This window comes from Carlito syrichta, unplaced genomic scaffold, assembly GCF_000164805.1.
Source record: "Carlito syrichta isolate Samal-C Ts95f unplaced genomic scaffold, Tarsius_syrichta-2.0.1 Scaffold78750, whole genome shotgun sequence".
In the NCBI taxonomy this organism is placed as follows: Eukaryota; Metazoa; Chordata; class Mammalia; order Primates; family Tarsiidae; genus Carlito; species Carlito syrichta.
The window spans coordinates 295,767-317,351 of record NW_007022846.1 but is presented as its reverse complement, the minus strand read 5'-3'; the positions used below and the strand labels follow the sequence as shown (position 1 = coordinate 317,351).

The window sequence follows — 21,585 nt, the reverse complement described above, 5'->3', positions numbered from 1 at the left end:
TTGAAACATTAGCTATTGTTATTATTTGTCCATAATGGTGTCCAACCTCAGTGACAGTATAAGAGAAAGTCTCAGCGGCAAGTTCAAGTAAATGGATTGATGGTGATTCATTTCTCTAATTAAGCTAGACCAGGGTCTAGGCAAACGTTTCATTCCAGGGCCAAATGGTAAACATTTTAGGCTTTGCAGAACGTAGGGTTTCAGTCTCAACTACTCAACTCTGTGTCTGCAGCATGATAACAGCCATAGACCATATGCAAATGAATGGGCGTAGCTGTGTTCCAATATGATTTTATTTTTGGACGCTGAAATTTGAATTTCACGTAATTTCTGGGCACCATGAAATATTCTTTTTAAAAGCTTTCTTTCAACCATTTAAAAATGTAAAAACCTTTCTTAGCTTAGGCTACACAAAACCAAGTTGTTTTTTTCCCAGAAGGGCTGATTGAACAGTATGCAGATATCAAAGAACCAGATCTTTGGCTTTTGCATTTCAGAAGCATGGAGGTTAATACAAGACAGGAAACTTGGAAGACCGTGTGATTAGTCACAAATAAGTTTCCAATCAACATCTCGCTTCTCTCCTCACCAAACACCAGATAAAAATAACTTGGACAGAGAGACGGGGGAAGATTGAAGGGTAGGAGTGAAGGGAGAAACCAAAAGAATTTAGACACCGGTGGGTTACCGTGGGGGACCCTCTCAACCTAGGCCACGTCCCAACCTGATTGTCGGGGGAGGTGGGGATTGCAGAACTCTCTGGATAGTTTGGAGCTTCTTATTCCCTCCACCCAAGGATGCCCTCAGGAACTTCTTGTTTTGTTTTTGTTTTCAGTTGTGGTCTCACTTTGTCGCCCAGGCTGGAGTGCAGTGGCACAATCGGCTCACCACAGCCTCGACCTCCTTGGCTCAGGCAACAGGAACTTAGATTTACTAAGAAAAGCAATCTCTCTGGCTGATGGAAATTCTGTTTTAATGCCCTCCCCCCAACCTTCAGAATTGAAACTCTAAGTAGAAATTAACTGTTATTTTTTTAAAAGGCAAGGTTATATTTCCAGCACACTTGAAATGATATTCTTTACATAGGCACTCAGTTAATTCTAGCTCTCTCGGTATTCACTTCAGCCACTGATGGTATCATCTGGAAGTGTCAGCTTATACTTGCACGGCCCTAAGCAGTCACCTGTTTTGCCTCATGGTATAAACACCTGTTAGCAGTTCACAATATTCTTCTTTCTGTTTTAGAATTCTAGCTGTTCTTTAGGGTATTTCTTGCCTTCGAGGGAACTTATCTATAAACTCAAGGGTAAGAGATATTTTGGAGCATCATAACTTCCCTACAAGAGAAACTAATATGAAGCAGAGTGCATTTGAAAGTCAAATCTTTGGCACAATAAGTAAAATCTCTCCCTGATCCCAGGAGACACTGGTTGCCACAGTCATAGTCACATAGCAGAACATTCCGAAAGTCATGAGTAGAGACAAGGCTTGTGGAAACTGGATGACATCTTTCAGGGAGCGTGACATCCCCCAAATATTTTCATGAATTTTACATTTTCAATGCATTGCAAGCTTCAAGATTTATGTTAAGATTGGGTTTTAACAGAAAATCCCTGGATGAGGTGGATAGCTTGTTCTTTTTTTTTTTTTAATCTTGATCATTCTAACTTTCTCTTTCATGAGCACCTGGTGACTGCTTTCACCCAGTTGTTGCCTAAATTTGTTTTATGTCTGCCTTTCAATCATACTTTGCTTTCTTCAATAAATCACTTGCTAGAACATATGGAAGATGTACAAGTGTCTTGGTTTCTTTCTGCCAACTGAGCCAGCTTGTTTGGGGCTCATTTTTCGCTATGTTTGATGGCAGGTTGCAGCGCCCTGGAAAAACACTTGTCTGTTTATTCCTCACCTATTTTCTTTCTTATCTTCTGTTGGATTTTCTGGTTCAGCATTCTTTCATATTTATTTATTTTTTCTCACATATGAAGGGGGACCCCCTCAAAATTGGAATGATCATTTGGAGGGCAGGCTCCTTGTCGCACAGGCTTCCCCGCTAGGTATGTGTTCTAGGAACCCCTTGGCATCAGTGGACCACCCCGTGTTGTTGTGAGAGGCTGAGTTCAGCTTCAATGAATGTTTTTCTTTGAGATTCTTTCAATGTGTTTGCCCATTTCATGATGGGTAATTTATGAGTGCACCTGCCACATCCACTGAGTGTTCAGCAATTTTTGACCAAAAATGACATGACCCCCGTGCCTTACCTTCCCCAGTCTCCTGATCTTGACCTTAGTGAGTTTTTTGTTTCCCTCAATGAAAAAAGTCCTCAAAGGGAAACAGTTTTGCCAATTGGAAAAGGCATCAAAATGGACATGTTCATAAACTGTGTTGAGTGGTGGAAAAAGCATCTGAATAGGTGTATTGCATCAAATTAAGAACACTTGGAAGGTGACCAAAGTTTAAACATGTAAGAATAAATACAGCATTTTTAATTAACAAGTGCCTTTTTTCGGGAGGGTCCTCTGTCATAAACACACATATATACTATTCGGTCTTGTAGAATATTCAAAAACTTGCAATAAGGACAATTTAAGAGCTTAGCTTATGTGAATAATTCTTCCTCTAAAAGTCATCATTAGCAAGTGAATTATTCCATTATTTGGGAAGAATCATTGCTCTAAATATGCAACCATGGACCGGCACAATGCCTCATGCCTGGAATCCTAGCACTTTGGGATTATCCCTAACAGAGGCAGAAGGATCGCCTGAGCCCAGGAGGTCAAGCCTGCAGTGGGCCGTGATCCTGGGACAGAGTGAGACCCCACTAAAAATGGAATAAATAGATAAATAAATAAGCAACTGCAGAGTAGGGAGGATTTCAAACAATTGCAATCAGGTCCCCTGTTTCCTCAACCCATTAAAATAATATTTTCTAAAATTAAGAATACATTACATTTTGGACTTTTGTCAAACATAAAGCAGTATTATCACTTTTAGTGTTCAAGGCAGTGTTTGATTCTGTGTGGGAATGTTTCCCGCAAAGTTCTTCATTCCTCTTTGTTTACCCAAGGTTTAGAAGAATACCTGGAACACCATAGGTGTGCCATACATTTCTGCTAATGGAATTGTTATTTGTTTTAAAAGCACACCACATTTTATTGTGATTCTCCCATTCTAGGTTAAAGAATTCCACACCAACTTTACCTATGTGCAGCAATCAGAATTTCACTTAGAGCCCAACATGAAGTATATATTTCAAGTGAGGTGTCAAGAAACAGGTAAAAGGTACTGGCAGTCCTGGAGCTCACCCTTTTATCATAAAACAGCAGAAACAGGTGAGTGTATTTATGTATTTTATTCTTTTAGGCTTTTCTCCTTATTGCAGTCTCTTTCCTCCGTATATATGTTATTTCTCCTTGACGTCTACCAAAACTGATAAAACCATTCTAGGGCAGGTGGTCACATTTACAATGTTATTTTGCTTTGGTTTTGTTAAGGTTGACTACAATTTGTGTAACGGTTGTCAGACATTTCTGGGATTTCAAACATAAAAACCTCCTAGGGACGTTTGTTCAAGACGCATGCTCAGGCTCCCAGAGGGCCTGAGTCCATGGACAGTGAAGATGGAAGGCTCCTGGGTCAGCATTTCTTACAAACACCCTGGGTGACTGTGAGGCATATAACAGTCTTGAAAAATATTATAAAGAGTTACATTAAATTCTTCAGACCACTCTGATAAAATATATTCTAAAAGAGACACAAATCAAATAGTATCAATAAATATTACCTACTATATGCAAAGCAAACAGAAGGAGTTAAAACTCTTTCACACAGGATTAATTAATTCTCTATTTGGCAATGACTTAGCCGATCTATCATTTATCTTTAGATGTTTTCCTACTTCTAATGTTATTAGTTCAATTTTATATCGATTTACTCATGCCATTCTTAGCCAAATAGACTTCTAAGCCAAACAGGCTTCAATTGTAAGCAAATGATAAATGGATCTATTGTAATTATCATAATACTCCATAATGGCCCCCATTAATCTGAAGATGTCTCTCTACCATAGGTAGCTTATACACTAGATTGAAGGTTTTTTTCCCCCCAAAACTGAAGGGCTTGTTCAGGCATGGTGGTTCGTGCCTGTAATCTCAGCAATTTCGGAGGTCAAGGCAGGAAGATTGCTCGAGTTTGAGACCAGCCTGGGCAACATAGTGAAACCCCATCTCTAAAAAAAGTAGCATTTTATAAAAAATAAACAGAAGGACTTAATTATAATCACAGTATCGTTAACATCACTATTATAGTATCTTGGACTTGTGTTCTGTGTTCCCAAGCACTGTGACGTGCATTGTTGATATTGACGGCTGCCAGGTAAGCAGAGGGCACAGAGAGCCAACTAGCGGAAAAACTCTTTCGCACTCCACAACGCCCATGTCTTAGAAATGCTTCATTAGGGAATCATTTTCAATACTCAGCCCCAGTTCTATTTCTTAAGTTAGTTTTTAATTTAAGGTATTCTGTGTTAAGTTGCTACTGTTAACAATTCTTAGGACTTCAGTTGCCATTTTATAATAGTAATAATTTAGTTGATAACCCAATTATTTTTTGATGAAACCCAGATTTGCCTAGAAAGATTATTCAAACTGTTAACTAACATTTACTTACCATTTACCAGGTACTGCTATTCATAAGCTTGTTTGGTTTTGACATCAACCACAGTTGATTGTAACTACACCATTTTACAAATGTGGAAACTGAAGCACACCTTGCTAAACAGTACATTGCCAGTGGGTAACAACACTCAACTAGGTTGTAAGTTTTCTTTTTTTTCAAAATTGCGTACTTGAATCTGATCACTGAGATCATACATTTTCTTGCTCAAAATACTGTGCATTTTCCCCACAGCCCCTCGCCAATCTCCTCAATGTCATTTGCTAACCTACTACATCCAAGCAGAAGAGCAGCTTGCTTAAGTATTCTCCAGGTTGAATAAAAGACCACAAATGTTCTTCTTTAAAGATCTTAAACCTCAGGTAGAATGGAAAAGGAACACCACAGCTACCCCTACTCTGTAATCGTTTAACTTTATTAATTGTTAAATTTTTTAGATTAGAAGATATAGTTTACTTTAAATAAATTAGAGAAAGAGAGAGAGAGAAGATTTACCTCTCCTAGGTGGAAGAGAGGGCCAAAGCCATAGCTCAAAGAGCACTTGCCTACACCAGAGTCTAGCAAGGCAATGGCCCTAATTGTTTAACTTTAAAATTCGTTTCCTAATGTGAAGAATCACTTAAGGGACAAAAATACTAGTTAAAATGAGATATCCCTGAATATTTGCATTTATCCAAGTTTAACATGTTAGCTGAGAGGGCTCATAGACCATTCTCTTGGTGCAAATTTCTCCTAAGACACATTCAATTAAAAACAGTTGGTCTGGCTTGGTGGCCCAGCCTGTAATCCCAGAACTTTGGGAAACCGAGGTGAGTGGATTGCCTGAGCAAGCAGGTTCGAGGCCAGCCTGGGCAACTTGGTGAGATCTCATCTCTACAATAAAAAAATAAAATAAATTTAGATGGGCATGGTAATGCGGGCCTGTAGTTCCAGCTACTTGAAAGGCCAAGGCAGAAGGAACTCCGGAGCCCAGCAGATCGATACTGGGGAGGCCATGAGCATGCCACTGCACTTCAGCCTGGGTGGTGGAGTGAGACCTCAACTCAAAAAAAAAAAGAAAAAGTACAGGTGCATTAGAGAAGTACTAACATTAAATCTTTGTGAAAATGTATCTTTTTTTTCTGTCTGTAAAAGCAATGTAAGTTTATTATAGTACACAACTTAGAAGTACCTGCTATTTACATTTTAATAAAGTTAATATTAGTTTTTGTCCTATGCACTTTTTTTTTGGATAGGAATCTCACTCTGTCACCCAGGCTGGGTGCAGTGGCACACTCACGACTACTGCAGTTTCGACCTGCTGGGCTCAGGCAATCTTTCAGCTTCAGCCTTCCAAGTAGCTGGAACTACAGGTGCAAGCCACTGTGCCTGGTTAATTTTTCTTGATTTATTGTAGAAATGAGGTCTCACCAAGTTGCCCAGGCTGGTCTTGAACCCGTGGGCTCAGGCAATCCTCTCACCTCTGCCTCCCAAAGTGCTGGGATTATAGGCATGAGCCACTACGCCCAGCCGCACATTTTATAAAATAATTGGTGCTGTGGTATATATTTTGTTACATCCTTATTTTATTACTTAATCTACTTTGTTGAATTTTTTTTTTTTTTAATTGGAGTCTCACTCTTGTCGCCCAGGCTGGAGGACAGTGGCACCCTCTCGGCCACCACAGCCTCGACTTTCTGGGCTGAGGTGATCCTTCTGCCTCAGCCTGCCAAGTAACTGGAACTACAGGCATGTGCCACCACGCCCAGCTAGTTTTTGTAGAGACGAGGTTTCACCAAGTTGCCCAGGCTGGTCTTGAACCTCCATACTCAGGCCATCCTCTTGCCTTGGCCTCCCAAAGTGCTAGGATGACAGGCTGAGTTACTGCCCCCAGCCCTTGTTGAATTTTGTAAAACTTATTTAATGACTGCACAGTATTCTAGTCTATAAATGTATTATAATTTATTTAATCATTTTCCTATTTAAGCAATATCTAGATTATTTCTATTTTATACATTATCAATAAACTTCTTTGCATGGCTGTGTGTTTAAGTGCTTCATATTTCTTTAGATCTAAGAAATGATTGCATCAAAAGTTAAACAAATTTTAAGCTTGTTGCCAAACTGCTTTTCAGCAAATCTTTAATATTGATTGCTTTTTAAAAAGTACTGGCTGGGCACAATGGCTCATGCCTGTAAATCCCAGTACTTTGGGAGGCCAAGACAGGAGGATCTCTTGAAACCAGGGGTTCGAAACCATTCTGGGCAACATAGTGAGACCCCCATCTCTACCAAAAAAAAACAAAAACAAAATAAAGTAATTAGCTGAGCAAGATGGTGTGTGCCTGTGGTCATAGCTACTCTAGAGGCTGAGGTAGGAGAACTGCTTGAGCCCAGGAGTTTGGGGCAGCAGTGAGCTATGATTACTCTTGTAAATAACCAACACACTCCAGGCTGGGCGACAGAGTGAGATCGTATCTCTTGAGAAAAAAAAATTCTGGTTGGGTGCAATGGCTCACACCTGTAACCCCAGCATTTTGGGAGGCTGAAGCATGAGAATTGCTTGAGGCCAGGAGTTTGAGACCAACTTGGGCAACACAGTGAAACCCTCATCTCTACAAAAAAGAACAAATAGTTAGCTAGGCGTGGTGGTGCATGCCTGTAGTCCCAGTTACGCGGGAGGCTGAAGCGGAATGATTGCTTGAGCTCAGAAGGTTGAGGCTGCAGGGAGCCTTGATCATGCCACTGCACTCCAGCCTGGGTGACAGAGTGAGGCCCCAACTCAAAATAAAGTAAAATAAAAATTAATGAGGATGTAAGTTGGCACAGCCATTGGGAGCACAGTATTGAGATTCCCCAAAGTATTAAAAGTAGAAATGTTATGGCCCAGCAATCCCACTTCTGGTTGAATAGGCAAAGAAAATGAAATCAGTGCCTCAAGAAAGATACCTGCACTCAATGTCTATAGCAGCCTTATTTACAATACACAGATAGGGTAACAATCTAACTGCCTGTCAATAAATGAATGGATAAGAAGAATTAAGAAAAAAAAATTTAAGATATTAACTTTCCTTCCATAGAGTATTTAGAATTTAGTGGAAAAAACAAGGCCTTTTACTAAAAAAGAAAATTAGTCCCCCAGAATATAATATAATATAAAGCCTGTGTGAGGCTTTAGCCAGCACACAGGGGCAGTTTCTCCGGGCTAGAGACAAGTTTTATTCATACTATCCTGGTATGATTCAAGAGGCCAGTTGAGCGACTGAATCCTAGGGTGCCTTCGGGATAATAGACACTAATAGCTAACATTTGCTGGATGCTTGCTAGGTGCTGGGCACTGTCTCGGCATTTTACATATGAATTGTCCTCCATCACTGCAGCTCTATAAAAGGAGTATAATTATTAGTCCCCGTTGCACAGATGGAGGTGTTGAGGCCCAAGTAGGCTTGCCAAATATGACAAGGCTGATCAACGGTGAGCCAAGGCCTCACTCAGCCTGTGGGATTCCAGTATGGATGTGTTTTCAGCTCTGCTGGTCGCCTTCCCGAGACATGTGCGAGTCAGACCCTCCTAACCACATCTTCCACACACTAGCTAATAATAGAACGATGCCAACAGAGCTTCTTTTTCTTTCTTTTTTGTTTTTTTTGTTGAGACAGGGTATCACTCTCTTGCCCAGGCTCAAATGCAGTGGCACAATCATAGCTCACTGCAGCTTTGAATTCCTGTGCTCAAGCAAACCTCCTGCCTCAGCCCCCCGAGGAGCTGGGACTACAGGGTACCACCATGCCCAGATAATTTTAGAGAGCTTCTTTTTTTTTTTTTTTTTTTGAGTTGGAGTCTCACTCTGTCACCCAGTCTGGCGTGCAGCGGCATGCTCCCAGCCACTGCAGCCTCTACCTGCTGGCTCAGGTGAACCTTCCGCCTCAGCCTTCCAAGTAGCCGGAACTACAGGCTCGCACTACCACCCACCCAGCTAATTTTTTAATTTATTGTAGAGATGAGGTCTCACCAAGTTGCCCAGTCTGGTCTTGAACCCACGGGCTCAGGCAATCAATCCTCTTGTCTCATCCTTCCAGAGTGCTGGGATTATAGGCTTGAGCCACCACGTCCAGCCGAGAACTTCATTTTTAATGTAGTGTTTCTTATGAAAATGCAAACACATGAGAAAATGAAAAACCTGCTATCAACTATTTCTGCTTTGGCATGAATGCAAGATGTGGAAGTAGGTTTGGGTTAAGGCGATGAGAACGAATATGGAACTCCAAGGGCCCAAGATGGGCTAGGGAAGGAAGGAGTTGTCGCAGATGGGGACAAAGTCTCGGTGGAAAAGCTGGCCCTGACCAAGCAGGACTGGCACAGGAATTCTTAATGTGCTTTTCTGGCTGGTCCTCCTCTATCGAGAAAGCACTGTTTCTCAGAGTCAGGTCTGTGGACCATCCACATAGAAAAGCTTAGGCATGTCCTTAAAATGCCAGCTCCTGCACCTCTTGCCGAGCGGTGCCTCTACAGTGAAGTGTGAGAACCACTCACTCTCTGGTCAGACACACCCTTGAAGTGGGGAGAGGGGAAGTGTAGAGACAGTCGGGGAGACCTGACAGTCAAACCAGCACCTTAGCCACCATAGTTTGGGGGCAGAAGAGGGTGGGCATGTGAGAACCTCAGACCGTTATCTCCAGGACTATCTGGTCACCTCCCTGCTTCCTCTTTCTCGTGAGTCACTACTTCATACAGAAACACAGGATGCGGACTGTTGCCCCAGTCAACCATCACATCACACACGGCTCTCCTGCGCCTAGACCTTGTCCCGCTTCTGGATGCTTCATCTGAGACCCTGAGAACCGCTGAGGGATCCAGCTGAGGCTGGAGCCTCTAACCTGCCAACCTTGACAGCCACTGCAGTCCTGGGCTCTTTCCACAGTGCAGAAAGAGCCCCAAAGAGGGGAAGATTAATTTGCCAGTGTAGAAAACCAACACTGAGGCCAGGTGTGGTGGCTCATGAGTGTAAACCCAGCACTTTGGGAGGCCAAGGCAGAAGGATTACTTGAGCCCGGGAGTTTAAGACCAACCTGGACAACAAAGTGAGTCCTCGTTTCTACAAAAAATCAAAGAGTTAGCCAGGTGTGGTGGCATGTGCCTGTAGTCTCAACTATTCAGGAGGCTGAGGAGTGAAGCTCACCTGAGCCCAGGAGGTCGAGGCTACAGTGAGCTGTGATCACACCACCATACTGCACCCTGGGCCACAGAGTGAGACCTCAATTCAAAAAACCAAAAACCAAAATCAAACAATAAAATCTGCACTGAAATGTGCAAGCCAGTTCTCTAAATGTTCTACCAGCGACGTAAAAAAGGTGAAACAGAGAGGGTGAAACAGAAAAGTCAGGAGTCTTTTTCAATTTTGCACCATAATATGGATCCCTTTTTAATGAAGAAAATCCCTTTAATGACAAGTTAGAGGCCTGAGGGAAGGGCAGTCACCTTCCATGATGACTAACTAACTTGTCTGAATAGCTACTTGCCGTAGAAAAGTTTACCAGAGAAACCGTATTATTCTTTTTTGGACAATGTTCCAGAGGAAGGCAAGTATGAGCAAGACATTAAACAGCGTGTTACTTTGTTCTCACAAGACGGTACTGGTTGTTGCATGACCAGTGCCTCCTTGAAGACTCTCAAGAATTTTTCAGGACTTTCACTGACTAAAAGGGAAAAAACAAATATTATGTCGATGGAACTAAATATAAGTAATATTAAATGTAAAGCAAATTGGATGGTGACATGCAGAAAGTATTTTTCAAAAATGCTGTTACTTGTAATTAGAGAGTTATGATTCATCCATCTAGAGATGGATTATAAATTTATTGACTCTTGGTTACTAACCTGTGTTAAACAGACACACACAGTGTGCCTTGCTATACTAGTCACTTTAGACTTTTCTTTCAGGTTTATTTAATCTTCTTCAGCTCCTGCCCCCAGTAAACCACTAAGTTTTTAAAGAATAGACAACAACTCAGAAGAATTCCACAATCCATTAATAGAGAGTAAAAATTATGACTTTTTCATGAAAAAGTAATAAACTCCTGTATTAGTTTCCTATTGCTGCTATAACAAATTATCACAAACTTGATAACTTAAAACAACAAAGATTTATTACCTTACAGTTCTGGAGGTGAGAAGTCAAAAATCAGTATTGCTGCACTGAAATCAAGGGTTCCATGGGGTCATGTCTTTCTGGAGTCTACGGGCCCCTTTCTGATTCTGGAGGCTGCATGCATTTCTTGGCTCATGGCTCCATCCTCCATCGGCAAAGCTTAGCATCTTTGGTCTCTTCCTCTGACTTCCATCCTCCTGCCTTCTTCTTCTAAGAACCCTTGTGATCTGACTGACTTCACCCATGTAATCTGGGATCACAACTCCCTCTCAGGTCCCTTTTGTCTTCTAAGGTAACTGAGTAGAACGAACAAACTCAGTTTAGTACTTTCAAAACACATATCACTTCAGTGGGGTCTGGGAATTTTTCCCCAGCAGCAACTGGTTCTCTGGTGGATTCTGGTGGAACATCAGCTGGAGGTAGGGTCGGATCCCATCCCACAGGGTGAGAGCTTGGCCCCTCAAGACTGCCCCCTACTTAAGATGCTAATCTCAAGTTGTCACCTATATTTCTGTGCAATCAGCTATAAATTGGGGTTTCCAAGACCCCTTGTTTGGGTTCAATCAATTTGTTAGGACAGGTCACAGAACCCAGGAAAACACTTAGCTTACGTTTGTTGGTAAGTGGTGGTTGTTGTCAAAGGATAAGACATAAGGGTGTTGTTGCAAAGGGTGCAGATGAACACCCAGATGGACGAGAGGCATAGGGCCAGGGGTGTGTGAAAGCGCACAAGTTTACGTGCCTTCCTGGGCGTGCCACCCTCCAGGAACTGCCATGTGTTCAGCTATCGGGCAGCTCCCAGAACCCAGTCCTTTGGGATTCTTATGGAGGCTTCATTACATAGGCAAGATTGATTAAACCACTGGCATTGGTGATCAGTTTAACCTCCAATGCCCTGTCTCCTCTTCCACGGGTGCTGCTCTCCCTAGACTCTGGTGACAGCGACTGTACCCACATGGGTTCTACGTGGCTTCCTGCAGCTACATGTCACCCTGTCCACATTCAAAGTCTGAGAGTCAGAGGACAGGGCATCTGATGGGAGGACAGGGCATCTGATCCCCTAGCTTGTGGCCCACCCTGCCTCTTACCTTCCTAAGGTGCCATGGAGAAGTGTGTCCTCATTCCGGACAACACAAACACGGCAGATGCCCACGTACTCAGACTCAGGGACATGCTGGGCCTGCGAGCAAGGTCACGCTTTGGGAAAGTCTTTGGCCACAGGGCAACTGGGGAGCTTCCCAGTCCTGCATGTAGAGCTTTGCGGCACTTTGAGGTCAGACCTTCGTCTCTGGGTGGTTTGTGTCACGTGGGAAGACTTCCCGAGTGACTGCTGCTTCTGCCTTTTCCTCCCCTTATTCTTTCTCTTGAGCGACCTAGTTGCCATATGTAAGTTTCTTACCTTCTTCTCCCTAGCACCGACCGCTTGCAGTCTAGGAATGTAGGAAAGAAGTCATCCCTTGAATGTGTCTGTGTGCACCTTGCTGTCCTTATTATACCCTGATGACACAAATCCGTCAACTAATTCATAAATGATTCATTGCTTGACTTGTTTTTCAAGGTATTCTGACACATAGTTTTTCTCTGCCCTGGGCTTCTGAGGTTTATTTTATATATGTGGCCATTGTCCTTATCTTGCTAATTGACATGGGCCATGGTCAGATCTTTGCCCTTGGTCCCATAATATTGAATTCCAACCACAGAGCTAGATTGGCCTTGCCTGGGGAGATAGTGCTTAAATGCTGTGAAACAGCTGAATTATTAGAAGAAGGTTAGAAGGAGAGAAACCAAAGGGAGATATTTGTGTTTTAGAAAAAATAAAAGAGAGGAAAAAAATTGTAATAATAAAAAAAGTAGGCAGGGCGCAGTGGCTCAAACCTATAATCCCAGCACTTTGGGGGGCCGAGGCGAGAGGATTGCCTGAGCCCACGTGTTTGAGATCAGCCTGGGCAACTTGTCTAGACCTCGTCTCTATAACAAACAAACAAAAATTAGCCAGGCATGGCAGCGCGTGCCTGTAGTTCTGACTACTTGGAAGGCTGAGGTGGAAGAATCGCCTGAGTCCAGCAGATCAACACTGGGTGGCCATGAGCATGCTACTGCACTCCAGTCTTGGGCAATGTAGTGAGACTCTAACTAAAAAAAAATGATAATAATAAATAATATATACATAGTGAATCTTGAATATTCTAGCTCTTTCTTGACTATCTAGAACCTTCTGAAAGAAAGGACTAGTCCCAGCCTGGGCGACATAGTGAGACCTCATCTCTACAAAAACTTGAAAAACTTAACAGGGGAGGATGGCATGTGCCTGCAATCCCAGCTACTCAAGAGACCAATGTGGGAGGATTGCGTGAGGCCAGGAGGTTGAGGCTGCAGTGAGCCGTGATTGTGCCACTGCACTCCAGCCTGGGTGTCAGAGTGAGACTCTGACTCAGAAAAAGAAAGAAGGAAACCAAGAAGAAAGAAAGAACCAGAAAGTTCCACGTATCAGCTCTGATCAAAGCCTCATGATGTAGGCCTTGTCTAGTGTGACCTTGACACCAAGATTGGCAAAAGCAAAAGTAAATAAGGAAACCGTAGAGATGTCTATACCCTTTGACCGAATAATACCACTTGCTTGTAGAAATCTAGTCTTAAGAGTTAATCAGAGATGCGGAAAGGACGTTTACATACGATATTTATCCAAAAGCACATCATAAAATAGTAAGAATAATTAATGCCTATTAAGGTTTTTTTGTGTAAAACATAACACTAAGTGCTTGATATGGACCCTCTCATCAAGTTTCATGAGCAAAGCACTACCATTATCTAATTTTACAAATGAAGTGGAGTCGGAAAGAGGTGAAGCGATTTGCCTAGGGCCATGTCACTCCAGAGGTGGAGCCAGCACTTGGGCTGGGTTTTGTTTGAGTCCACTGTTGTTGGTGTTTGCCACCACCAAGTTGTACAGTTTCTCAACAGGGATATGATTGAATAAATATGGTAAAACAGGATGAAATATTAAGTAGCCATAGTATGGTTATGCTTTTTTATTAAATTTTTTTTGGAGTCAGAGTCTCACTCTGTCGCCCAGGCTGGAGTGCAATGGCATGCTCCCAGTCACCGCAGCCTCAGCCTGCTGGGCTCAGGCAATCCTTCCACCTCAACCTTCCAAGTAGCTGGAACTACAGGCGTGAGCCACCCCACCCGGCCAATTTTTTTGATTTGTTGTAGAGATGAGGTCTCACCAAGTTGCCCAGGCTGGTCTCGAACCTCTGGTCTCAGGCAATCCTCTCGCCTTGATCTCCCAAAGTGCTGGGATGACAAGCTTGAGCCACCGCACCTGGCCATGGTTGTGTTTTGAACGATGGTAATGAAATTGGGAAGTGTTCATTATGTAATATCGAATGAAAAAGACAACACATTTATTAAAGAGTGTGATTTCTACCAGGGTACAGATACACAAAAGTCTGTTCACATGTACTGAAAAATGAGTTTTTAGTTTATAAACAAATAATTGTTTTTGTTTTTTTTTTTTTGGCTGGACATGGTGGCTCACACCTGTAATCCCAACACTTCAGGAAACCAAGGTGGGAGGATCACTTGGACCCAGGAGTTAGAGACTAGTCTGGGCAATATAGTGAGACCTCATCTTTACAAAAAAAAAAGAAAAAGAAAAAACCAGCCAGATGTGGTGGTGCATGCCTGTAGTCTCAGTTACTCAGAAGACTGAGGCAGGAAGATCGCTTTTAGCCTGGGATGTTGAGGCTGCAGGGAGTCTTGATGGTGCCACTGCACTCCAGCCTGGGCGACAGTGAGGTCCTGACTTTAAAAAATCGTATTTTCTTCTCTATACTCTTCTAGACTTTTTAAGCACGCCATAATTAGCAGGTATTGCATGTATAATCAAGGAAAATAGTTGTTTGTTTTTGTTTTTAGAGATGGGGTTTTGCTCTGTCACCCAGGCTGGAGTGCCATGGCATGATCATAGCTCACCGCAGCCTTGAACTCCTAGGTTCAAGGGATCCTCCCAAGTAGCTGAGACTGCAAGCATGTGCCACTATACCCAACCGTTTTTTTTCTTTTCCTAGAAATGGGGTCTCACTACTTTGCTCAGGCTGGTCTTGAACTCTTGGCCTCAAGTAATCAAAGGTATAGCTGTCTATACACTTTGGCCGAATAATACCGCTCAACCTCCCAAACAGCTGGGATTCTAGGCAGGAGCAATCACACCTAGCTCAAAAATAGTTGGTTTTAAGAATAAAATAACTCTAGGTTGGAAGATTCCAAGAATCTGTGCTAATGGGTCAGCCCTATCACAGTCCCCTATGGTGGGCTCTGGAGTCCTGTGAGAGCAGCCCCCAGAGAAGCAATGCCAGGTGTCATCATGGGAAAGGCCTCTCGTAGGCCTGCCTGCACTGCCCCACGCTGAGCCGTCAGCTGTGGAAGTAAAGTGACTGACTGATGGGGCCCGTGACCAGCACAGACTGCGGGCCGGGACTGGGTGGGAGTTTCCACCCTTCAGCCTCCATCTAGGTGACTTTGAGCAAGTTACTCAACCTTTCTACGTTTTGTTTCCTCATCCACATAATGAGGACAAGAGCGTTTTCCACATGCCTGGCTTGTGGCGAGGATTACATGATGGAAAGCATGTAGAGTCGAGTATGTTACCTTCAGCATAATGAATACTCATGAAATGATCGCTTAAACAGAGTAACAAGCATACTTTGTCCCATGGTAACTGCAGAGAGAAGGGCTGAGGAGATGACTTGGCGGCCTTAAGAAACAGATGGAATACATTATTACCAAAACCAGGTCTTTTTGAGAAGAGTGGATTAATTTAGCCTGGTATTTCGGTGGGCTAGAGAATGTGCTTTTATTATGCTTTAAGTTTTGGCCAAGAATAAGAAACTACATTTCTTGTTCGAAACCACCCTAAGTTCCCTATAGACATATTGTTTTCTGTAAGACTAATTCTAAAGTTCAATGTCAGTGTGTCTGAATCACGTAAAAATTCTTCCCAAATTAAAGATGATTTGGGTTTTTTGAGTATATTCAAGTATGTCCCGTGAGAGTAATCAGCATCATTGAATAGTCTGTTGCAGGGACAACCCATTGTATCCCTAACACTGCAGACACTGAAAAAATAATGAAAATATCGTGAGGTTTTCTGAGTACATTAAGCAAGACATGGATAATTCGAGCTGATATAAACCATGGTTTTCAGGCATAAAGACTCTGTATGTGAGCATCATTCTGTGTTTGTGAATGCTTTTGTATGTTAAAATATTTGAAAAACTAGAAAACACCAATAGCAGGTGGATTAAAGGGATGGGGCTAAGAATGGTTCTATTTTTCTCTTTCTTATTTTTCCTGCTAAACATTTTTCTCTATACTAATTCTTGGTTTTATAATGAAAAAAGTTAAGTATGATTTTAAAAGAAATGACCTCGCCACTAGGTGGCAGTATAAATATAAGCTAAAAGGCTTCCTTGCTGTCCTGTGCTTAAAAATTTTGTCCCCAGGGGTTCGAGACCAATCTGATCAACTTGGTGAGACTTCATCTCTACAATAAATCAAGAAAAATTAGCCAGGCATGGTGGCACATGCCTGTAGTTCCAGCTACTTGGAAGGCTGAGGCAGAAGGATCACCTGAGCCCAGCAGGTCGAGGCTGCGGTGTCCGTGAGCGTGCCACTGCTCTCCAGCTGGGTAGCAGAGTGAGACTCCACCTCAGAAAAAAAGTTGCCATTGACTAGATTTCTTCTGACTGTCTTGCTTATAAATGATCTTACTTCAGAGAGCTGATTGTTTGTGAAATTTCTCTGATAATTTTAAGCTTAATTCTCTGATAATTAAGCTTAAAAGCAACTTTAATCTAATTTAAATGAATGTACCTGCTTGATTTAAAACTATGATAACAAATAGACTCTAAAGAAAGATTGTATTTATTCTCTATTAGGGCTACAAATCTCTAGTCAGATATAAAAATTATTTCTATGTGATGCAAATTAATAACTGAACAAAGTTTCTTTGTCAATAACTGCCTGTAGTTTATACAGCAGAATCACATTAACCTGTAGTAAAAGCCAGCAGCATCATGTGTTACTTTTAAATTTTAAAAAACTAATTTAAAAATAATGAAAGTGAAAACAAAAATACTATAGCAACCTATGCCGTAAGCTTATGATTTTGCCATACTGAAATTGTGTTGCTTTTCTTTGAGTGGATAGTCTCATTCTGTCACCCTACTGGAGTGCAGTGGCACAATCATGGCTCACTGCAGCCTTGACCTCCTGGGCTTGGGCAATCCTTCCACCTCGGCCTCCCGAGAACCTGGGACTACAGGCACTCCGAGAGTGAACATCAGCCTATGCAAATACCATTTTAGCTGGGTACACCTGACGGTTGGCCATTAGGGCACAACCTTCTTCCCTTGGAGTCTGCTGGAACCACACACTCAGGGAGCAAAGGAGACTTAGTGAAACACCGAGAAGCCAAAAAGAATTACCAGTTGTCACAATGCCCGGTGAAACATTTTCCTCTTGCTGGAGAGAAGTCAGAATAAAAACACAGGAAATAACTTTTGGCTTTTCCAGTGTTTCCATCTTCCAAATTCCCCTAGCCATTGTTCTTAGAAACCACCCTTCGCCGGGCACAGTGGCTCCAGCCTGCAATCCCAGCACTTTGGGAGGCCGAGGAAAGAGGATTGCCTGAGCCCAGGGGTTCGAGACCAGCCTGGGCAATTTGGTGAGACCTTGTCTCTACAATAAATAAATAAATAAAATTAGCCATGTGTGGTGGCTCACGCCTGTAGTTCCGGCTACTTGAAAGGCTGAGGCAGAAGGATCACCTGAGCCCAGCAGCTCGAGGCTGCAGTGGCCTTGAGCGTTCCATTGCCCTCCAGCCTGGGCGATGGAGTGAGACTCCAACACACACAAAAAAAGGAAGAAACTACCCTTCAATCAAGCCCATGCCCCCACCTAGCTCAGCCTTTTCCAGAAATGTCTAGAGAGCCACAGAACCCTTTCCTTGGAAATGTGTGCTCCTTTTCTCAAAGAAACTTGCATGGGCCACATTGCGCATTACACAAGCCTGTGATATCTTGGTGGCAACTAGGGATGCCTCAAGTTGTGATTTATTTCTGCCTTCAAAAGTAACTTTTATTTTATGATGTTTTTTGAGTAGGAGTCTCACTGTCTCCCAGGCTGGAATGCAGTGGCACACTCACAGCGACTGCAGCCTTGACCTGCTGAGCTCAGATGCTCTTTCTACCTCATTCTTCCGAGTAGCTGGAAGCACAGGCCCATGCCACCATGCCCGGCTAATTTTTAAAAATGTATGGTAGAGATGAGGGCTTGCCAAGTTGCTCTGGCTAATCTGAAACCCCTGGGCTCAGGTAGCTCTCTCACCTCCACCTCCTAGAGTGTTAGGATTACAGGTGTGAGCCATCACGCCTGATCTTATTTCATTTTTTTTTTTTCTTTTAGAGTTGGAGTCTCACTCTGTTGCCCAAGTTGGAGTACTGTGGCATGATCATGTCTCACAACACACACAAGTGTGACCTCCTGGGCAATCATTCTGCCTCAGCCTCCTAAGCAGCTGGGACTACAGGCGTGTGCCACCACACCCAGCTAAATTTTTTTATTTGGATATTTTTTTTTTTTTGTAGGGTGGCCATGAGCATACCATTGCACTCCAGCCTGGGCAACGGAGTGAGACTCCAACTTGAAAAAAGAAAAAAAAGTAAACAGGATTTTCTGACAATCTTTTTCTTTAATAATTTTTTCTTTTTTTCTCTTTTAATTTTTTATTTTAAGGATATGGGGTACAATTCAGGGTTAGGATTACAAATGTTCATTAGGAAGGTACTCTTGTTGATGAGGTGTGCTCCCCTCCCCCAGCAGATTCCCACTACAACCAATCCCACCTCCCTCCTTCACCACCCCTCCCTCACCACCGCCCCCTGCAGTTTCCTGCTACTGCCAGTCCTTTTCTTATAGTATTATGATAATTGTTCAAGTCTGCTTATGAGTGAGAACATGTGATACTCAGTTCTTTGTTTCTGTGATAAATCACTCAGTATTATAGACTTTTAGTCCATCCAAGTTGCATGGAGTTCATAATTTTGTCCTTCTTTATGGCTGTGTAATAGTCCATTGAGTCTGTATATCCCATTTTGTAAACCCAGTCCTCTTTTGATAGGCAGCACGGTTGGTTCCATGTTCTTACTACTGTGAACAATGCTGCAATAAACATACATGTGCAGGTATCTTTTTTATAGAGTGATTTGAGTTCTTCTGGGTAAATCCCCAGTAGGTGGATTGTGGGGTCATATGGAAGGTCGATTTTTCGATCTTTTCGGAATCGCCACACTGTTTTCCACAGAGGTTGTATTAGTTTACACTCCCACCAACAGTGCAGAAACGTTCCCTCCCCATCTCCCCCATCCTTTCCAGCATCTGTTGTTTTTTTAGTTATTGATGATGGCCATCCTGATTGGAGTTAGGTGGTATCACAGTGTAGTTTTAATTTGCATTTCTTCGATGATTAGTGAGGCTGAGCACTTTTTCATGTATCTGTTGGCTGCTCGTATGTCTTCTTTTGAGAAGTGTCTATTCATGTCTTTTGCCCAATTTGTCATGGGGCTGTTTGTTTTTTAGTTTTCAGCACGTTTAAGTCCCTTGTAGATCCTAGATGCTAGGCCTTTGTCAGACATACAGTTGGCAAACATTTTTTGCCCATTCTACGGGCTGTCTCCCTGCTCTCTTGATGGTTTCTTTGGCTTTGCTGAAGCTTGTCAGTTTGATGAGGTCCCACCTGTCTATCTTATCCCTTATGGCATGGGCACTTGGGGTTTTGATCAGGAATTGATTGCCAGTTCCAATTTCCATAAGGGTGTCTCCTGTATTTTTCTAAAGTTCTTATAGTTTGAGTTGACTTTTGTGTATGGTGACAGGTAGGAGTCTTGTTTTAATCTTCTGCATGTGGTCAGCCAGTTTTCCCAGCACCATTTACTGAATAGGTCCTCCTTTCCCCAGTGGTTGGTGGCAGAGGTTTTGTCGAAGATGAGTTAGTTTAGAAATTGAGGTTTTGGGGGCAGTGACCACACACCTCCATACCGTGTGGCGTGTGATCTCGGTCGCAGCAGGTGACTGCAAGGACTGAACAGGACCACGGGACCATGCATTGAGCGTGCTGCATGCGCCAGACTCGAGGTGTGATCAGCATTGAAAATAATGCCTGCCCCAGCTGCCACATATGAAAGAGTAGTTTACAAAAACCCTTCTGAGCACCACTACATGAAAGTCTGCCTAGAATTTCAAGATCGTGGAGTTGGACTGAATGCTGCACAGTTTAAACAGCTGCTTATTTCAGCCCTAAAAGACCTGTTTGGGGAGGTTGATGCTGCCTTACCTTTGGATGTCCTAACTTATGAAGAGAAGAACTTGTCAGCCATCTTGAGAATATGTAGCAGTGGTCTTGTCAAATTGTGGAGCTCTTTGACCCTATTAGGATCCTATAAAGGCAAAAAATGTGCTTTCAGAGTGATTCAGGTTTCTCCATTTCTCCTTGCATTATCTGGTAATAGTAGGGAACTAGCATTGGATTGAATGAGTCGTCTTCAATTTCAGAAACACCACGAAGGCACCAAAAATACTCCTCAGAGTGGAGGAATGTTTGAAACCTGAAGCAAGCCAGAAGCTCCTATTGTTGAACTTTGAAAGTGGTGAAGATGTTCCCAATAGTTTCCAGCCATCGCCTTTGGTTGGGTGGGCTTCAGAGGAGAGTCTGCCTGAACCAGCCAGTGCTGATCTGGCAGCACTTTGAGCATATGCACATCAGAGTTGGAGACCAGCTGAACTTAGTAGGGTCTTCACGCAGAGGGATGTGGCTACCTTCTCAGAATTTACAGGGGATGTCAATCCTTTGCATTTATTATTTTATTTTATTTTATTTTATTTTGAGTTGGAGTCTCACTCTGTCGCCCAGACTGGAGTGCAGTGGCCGTTCCCGGCCACCGCAGCCTCGACCTGCTGGGCTCTGGCGATCCTTCCGCCTCAGCCTTTCAAGTAGCTGGAATTACAGGCATGTGCTACCACGCCCGGTTGATTTTTTGATTTATTGTAGAGATGAGGTCTCGCTGCCCAGGCGGGTCTCGAACCCACGGGATCAGGCAATCCACTCACCTCAGCCTCCCAAAGGCGCGAGATTACAGGTTGAGCCACCAAGCCGGCTAATCCTTTGCATTTAAATGAAGACTTTGCAAAACACACCAAGTTTGGAAAGACAATTGTATATGGAGTTTTGATCAATGGATTTATCTCAGCTCTCCTGGGTACTAAAATGCCTGGGCCAGGCTGCATATTGCTTTCCCAGGAAATTAAGTTTCCAGCCCCTTTATATATTGGAGAAGTTGCTTTAGCTTCTGCAGAAGTGAAAAAACTGAAGCAATTTATTGCTATTATTTCAGTGTCATGTTCTGTGATAGAAAGTAAAAAGACTGTTATGGAAGGCTGAGTTAAAGTTATGGTTCCAGAAGCTCCCAAATCCTGAAATTTCAGGATTGTGAATTCAGATACCTGTGCTGTTGTTATTGAAAAGTGTCTAGGGAAACAGGAATTGCTGCTTTTCACCAGAAATGCTGATAGACTGAGAAGCCTGCATTTGGGGAGGGGAGGAGATAAAGTGATGTTCAGATGTCCACTTTCCAGTTTGGCCTTACGTTTCACATAGACTTGACTATATGCAGGATTTCATCATCCAGGTTTTTTTTTTAATTAAAAAAGTACTAGAAGATTATTTA

The 21,585-nt window shown here is 42.8% G+C and overlaps 1 protein-coding gene and 2 pseudogenes across 2 annotated transcripts in view; all 3 read left to right on the top strand.

The window, feature by feature from the left end:
• Window positions 1-21,585, top strand: part of IL23R (interleukin 23 receptor) — a 64,459-nt gene that overhangs the window by 30,966 nt on the left and 11,908 nt on the right. The window contains exon 6 of the mRNA XM_008054442.1: window positions 3,176-3,332. Within this exon, the coding sequence (XP_008052633.1) occupies window positions 3,176-3,332 (157 nt within the window). The remainder of the gene's footprint in view (window positions 1-3,175; window positions 3,333-21,585) is intronic.
• On the top strand, window positions 19,898-20,411 carry LOC110595326 (annotated as a pseudogene). Its single transcript, XR_002481752.1, has one exon. The product of XR_002481752.1 is annotated as a ribonuclease P protein subunit p14 pseudogene (transcript).
• On the top strand, window positions 20,515-21,335 carry LOC103256604 (annotated as a pseudogene).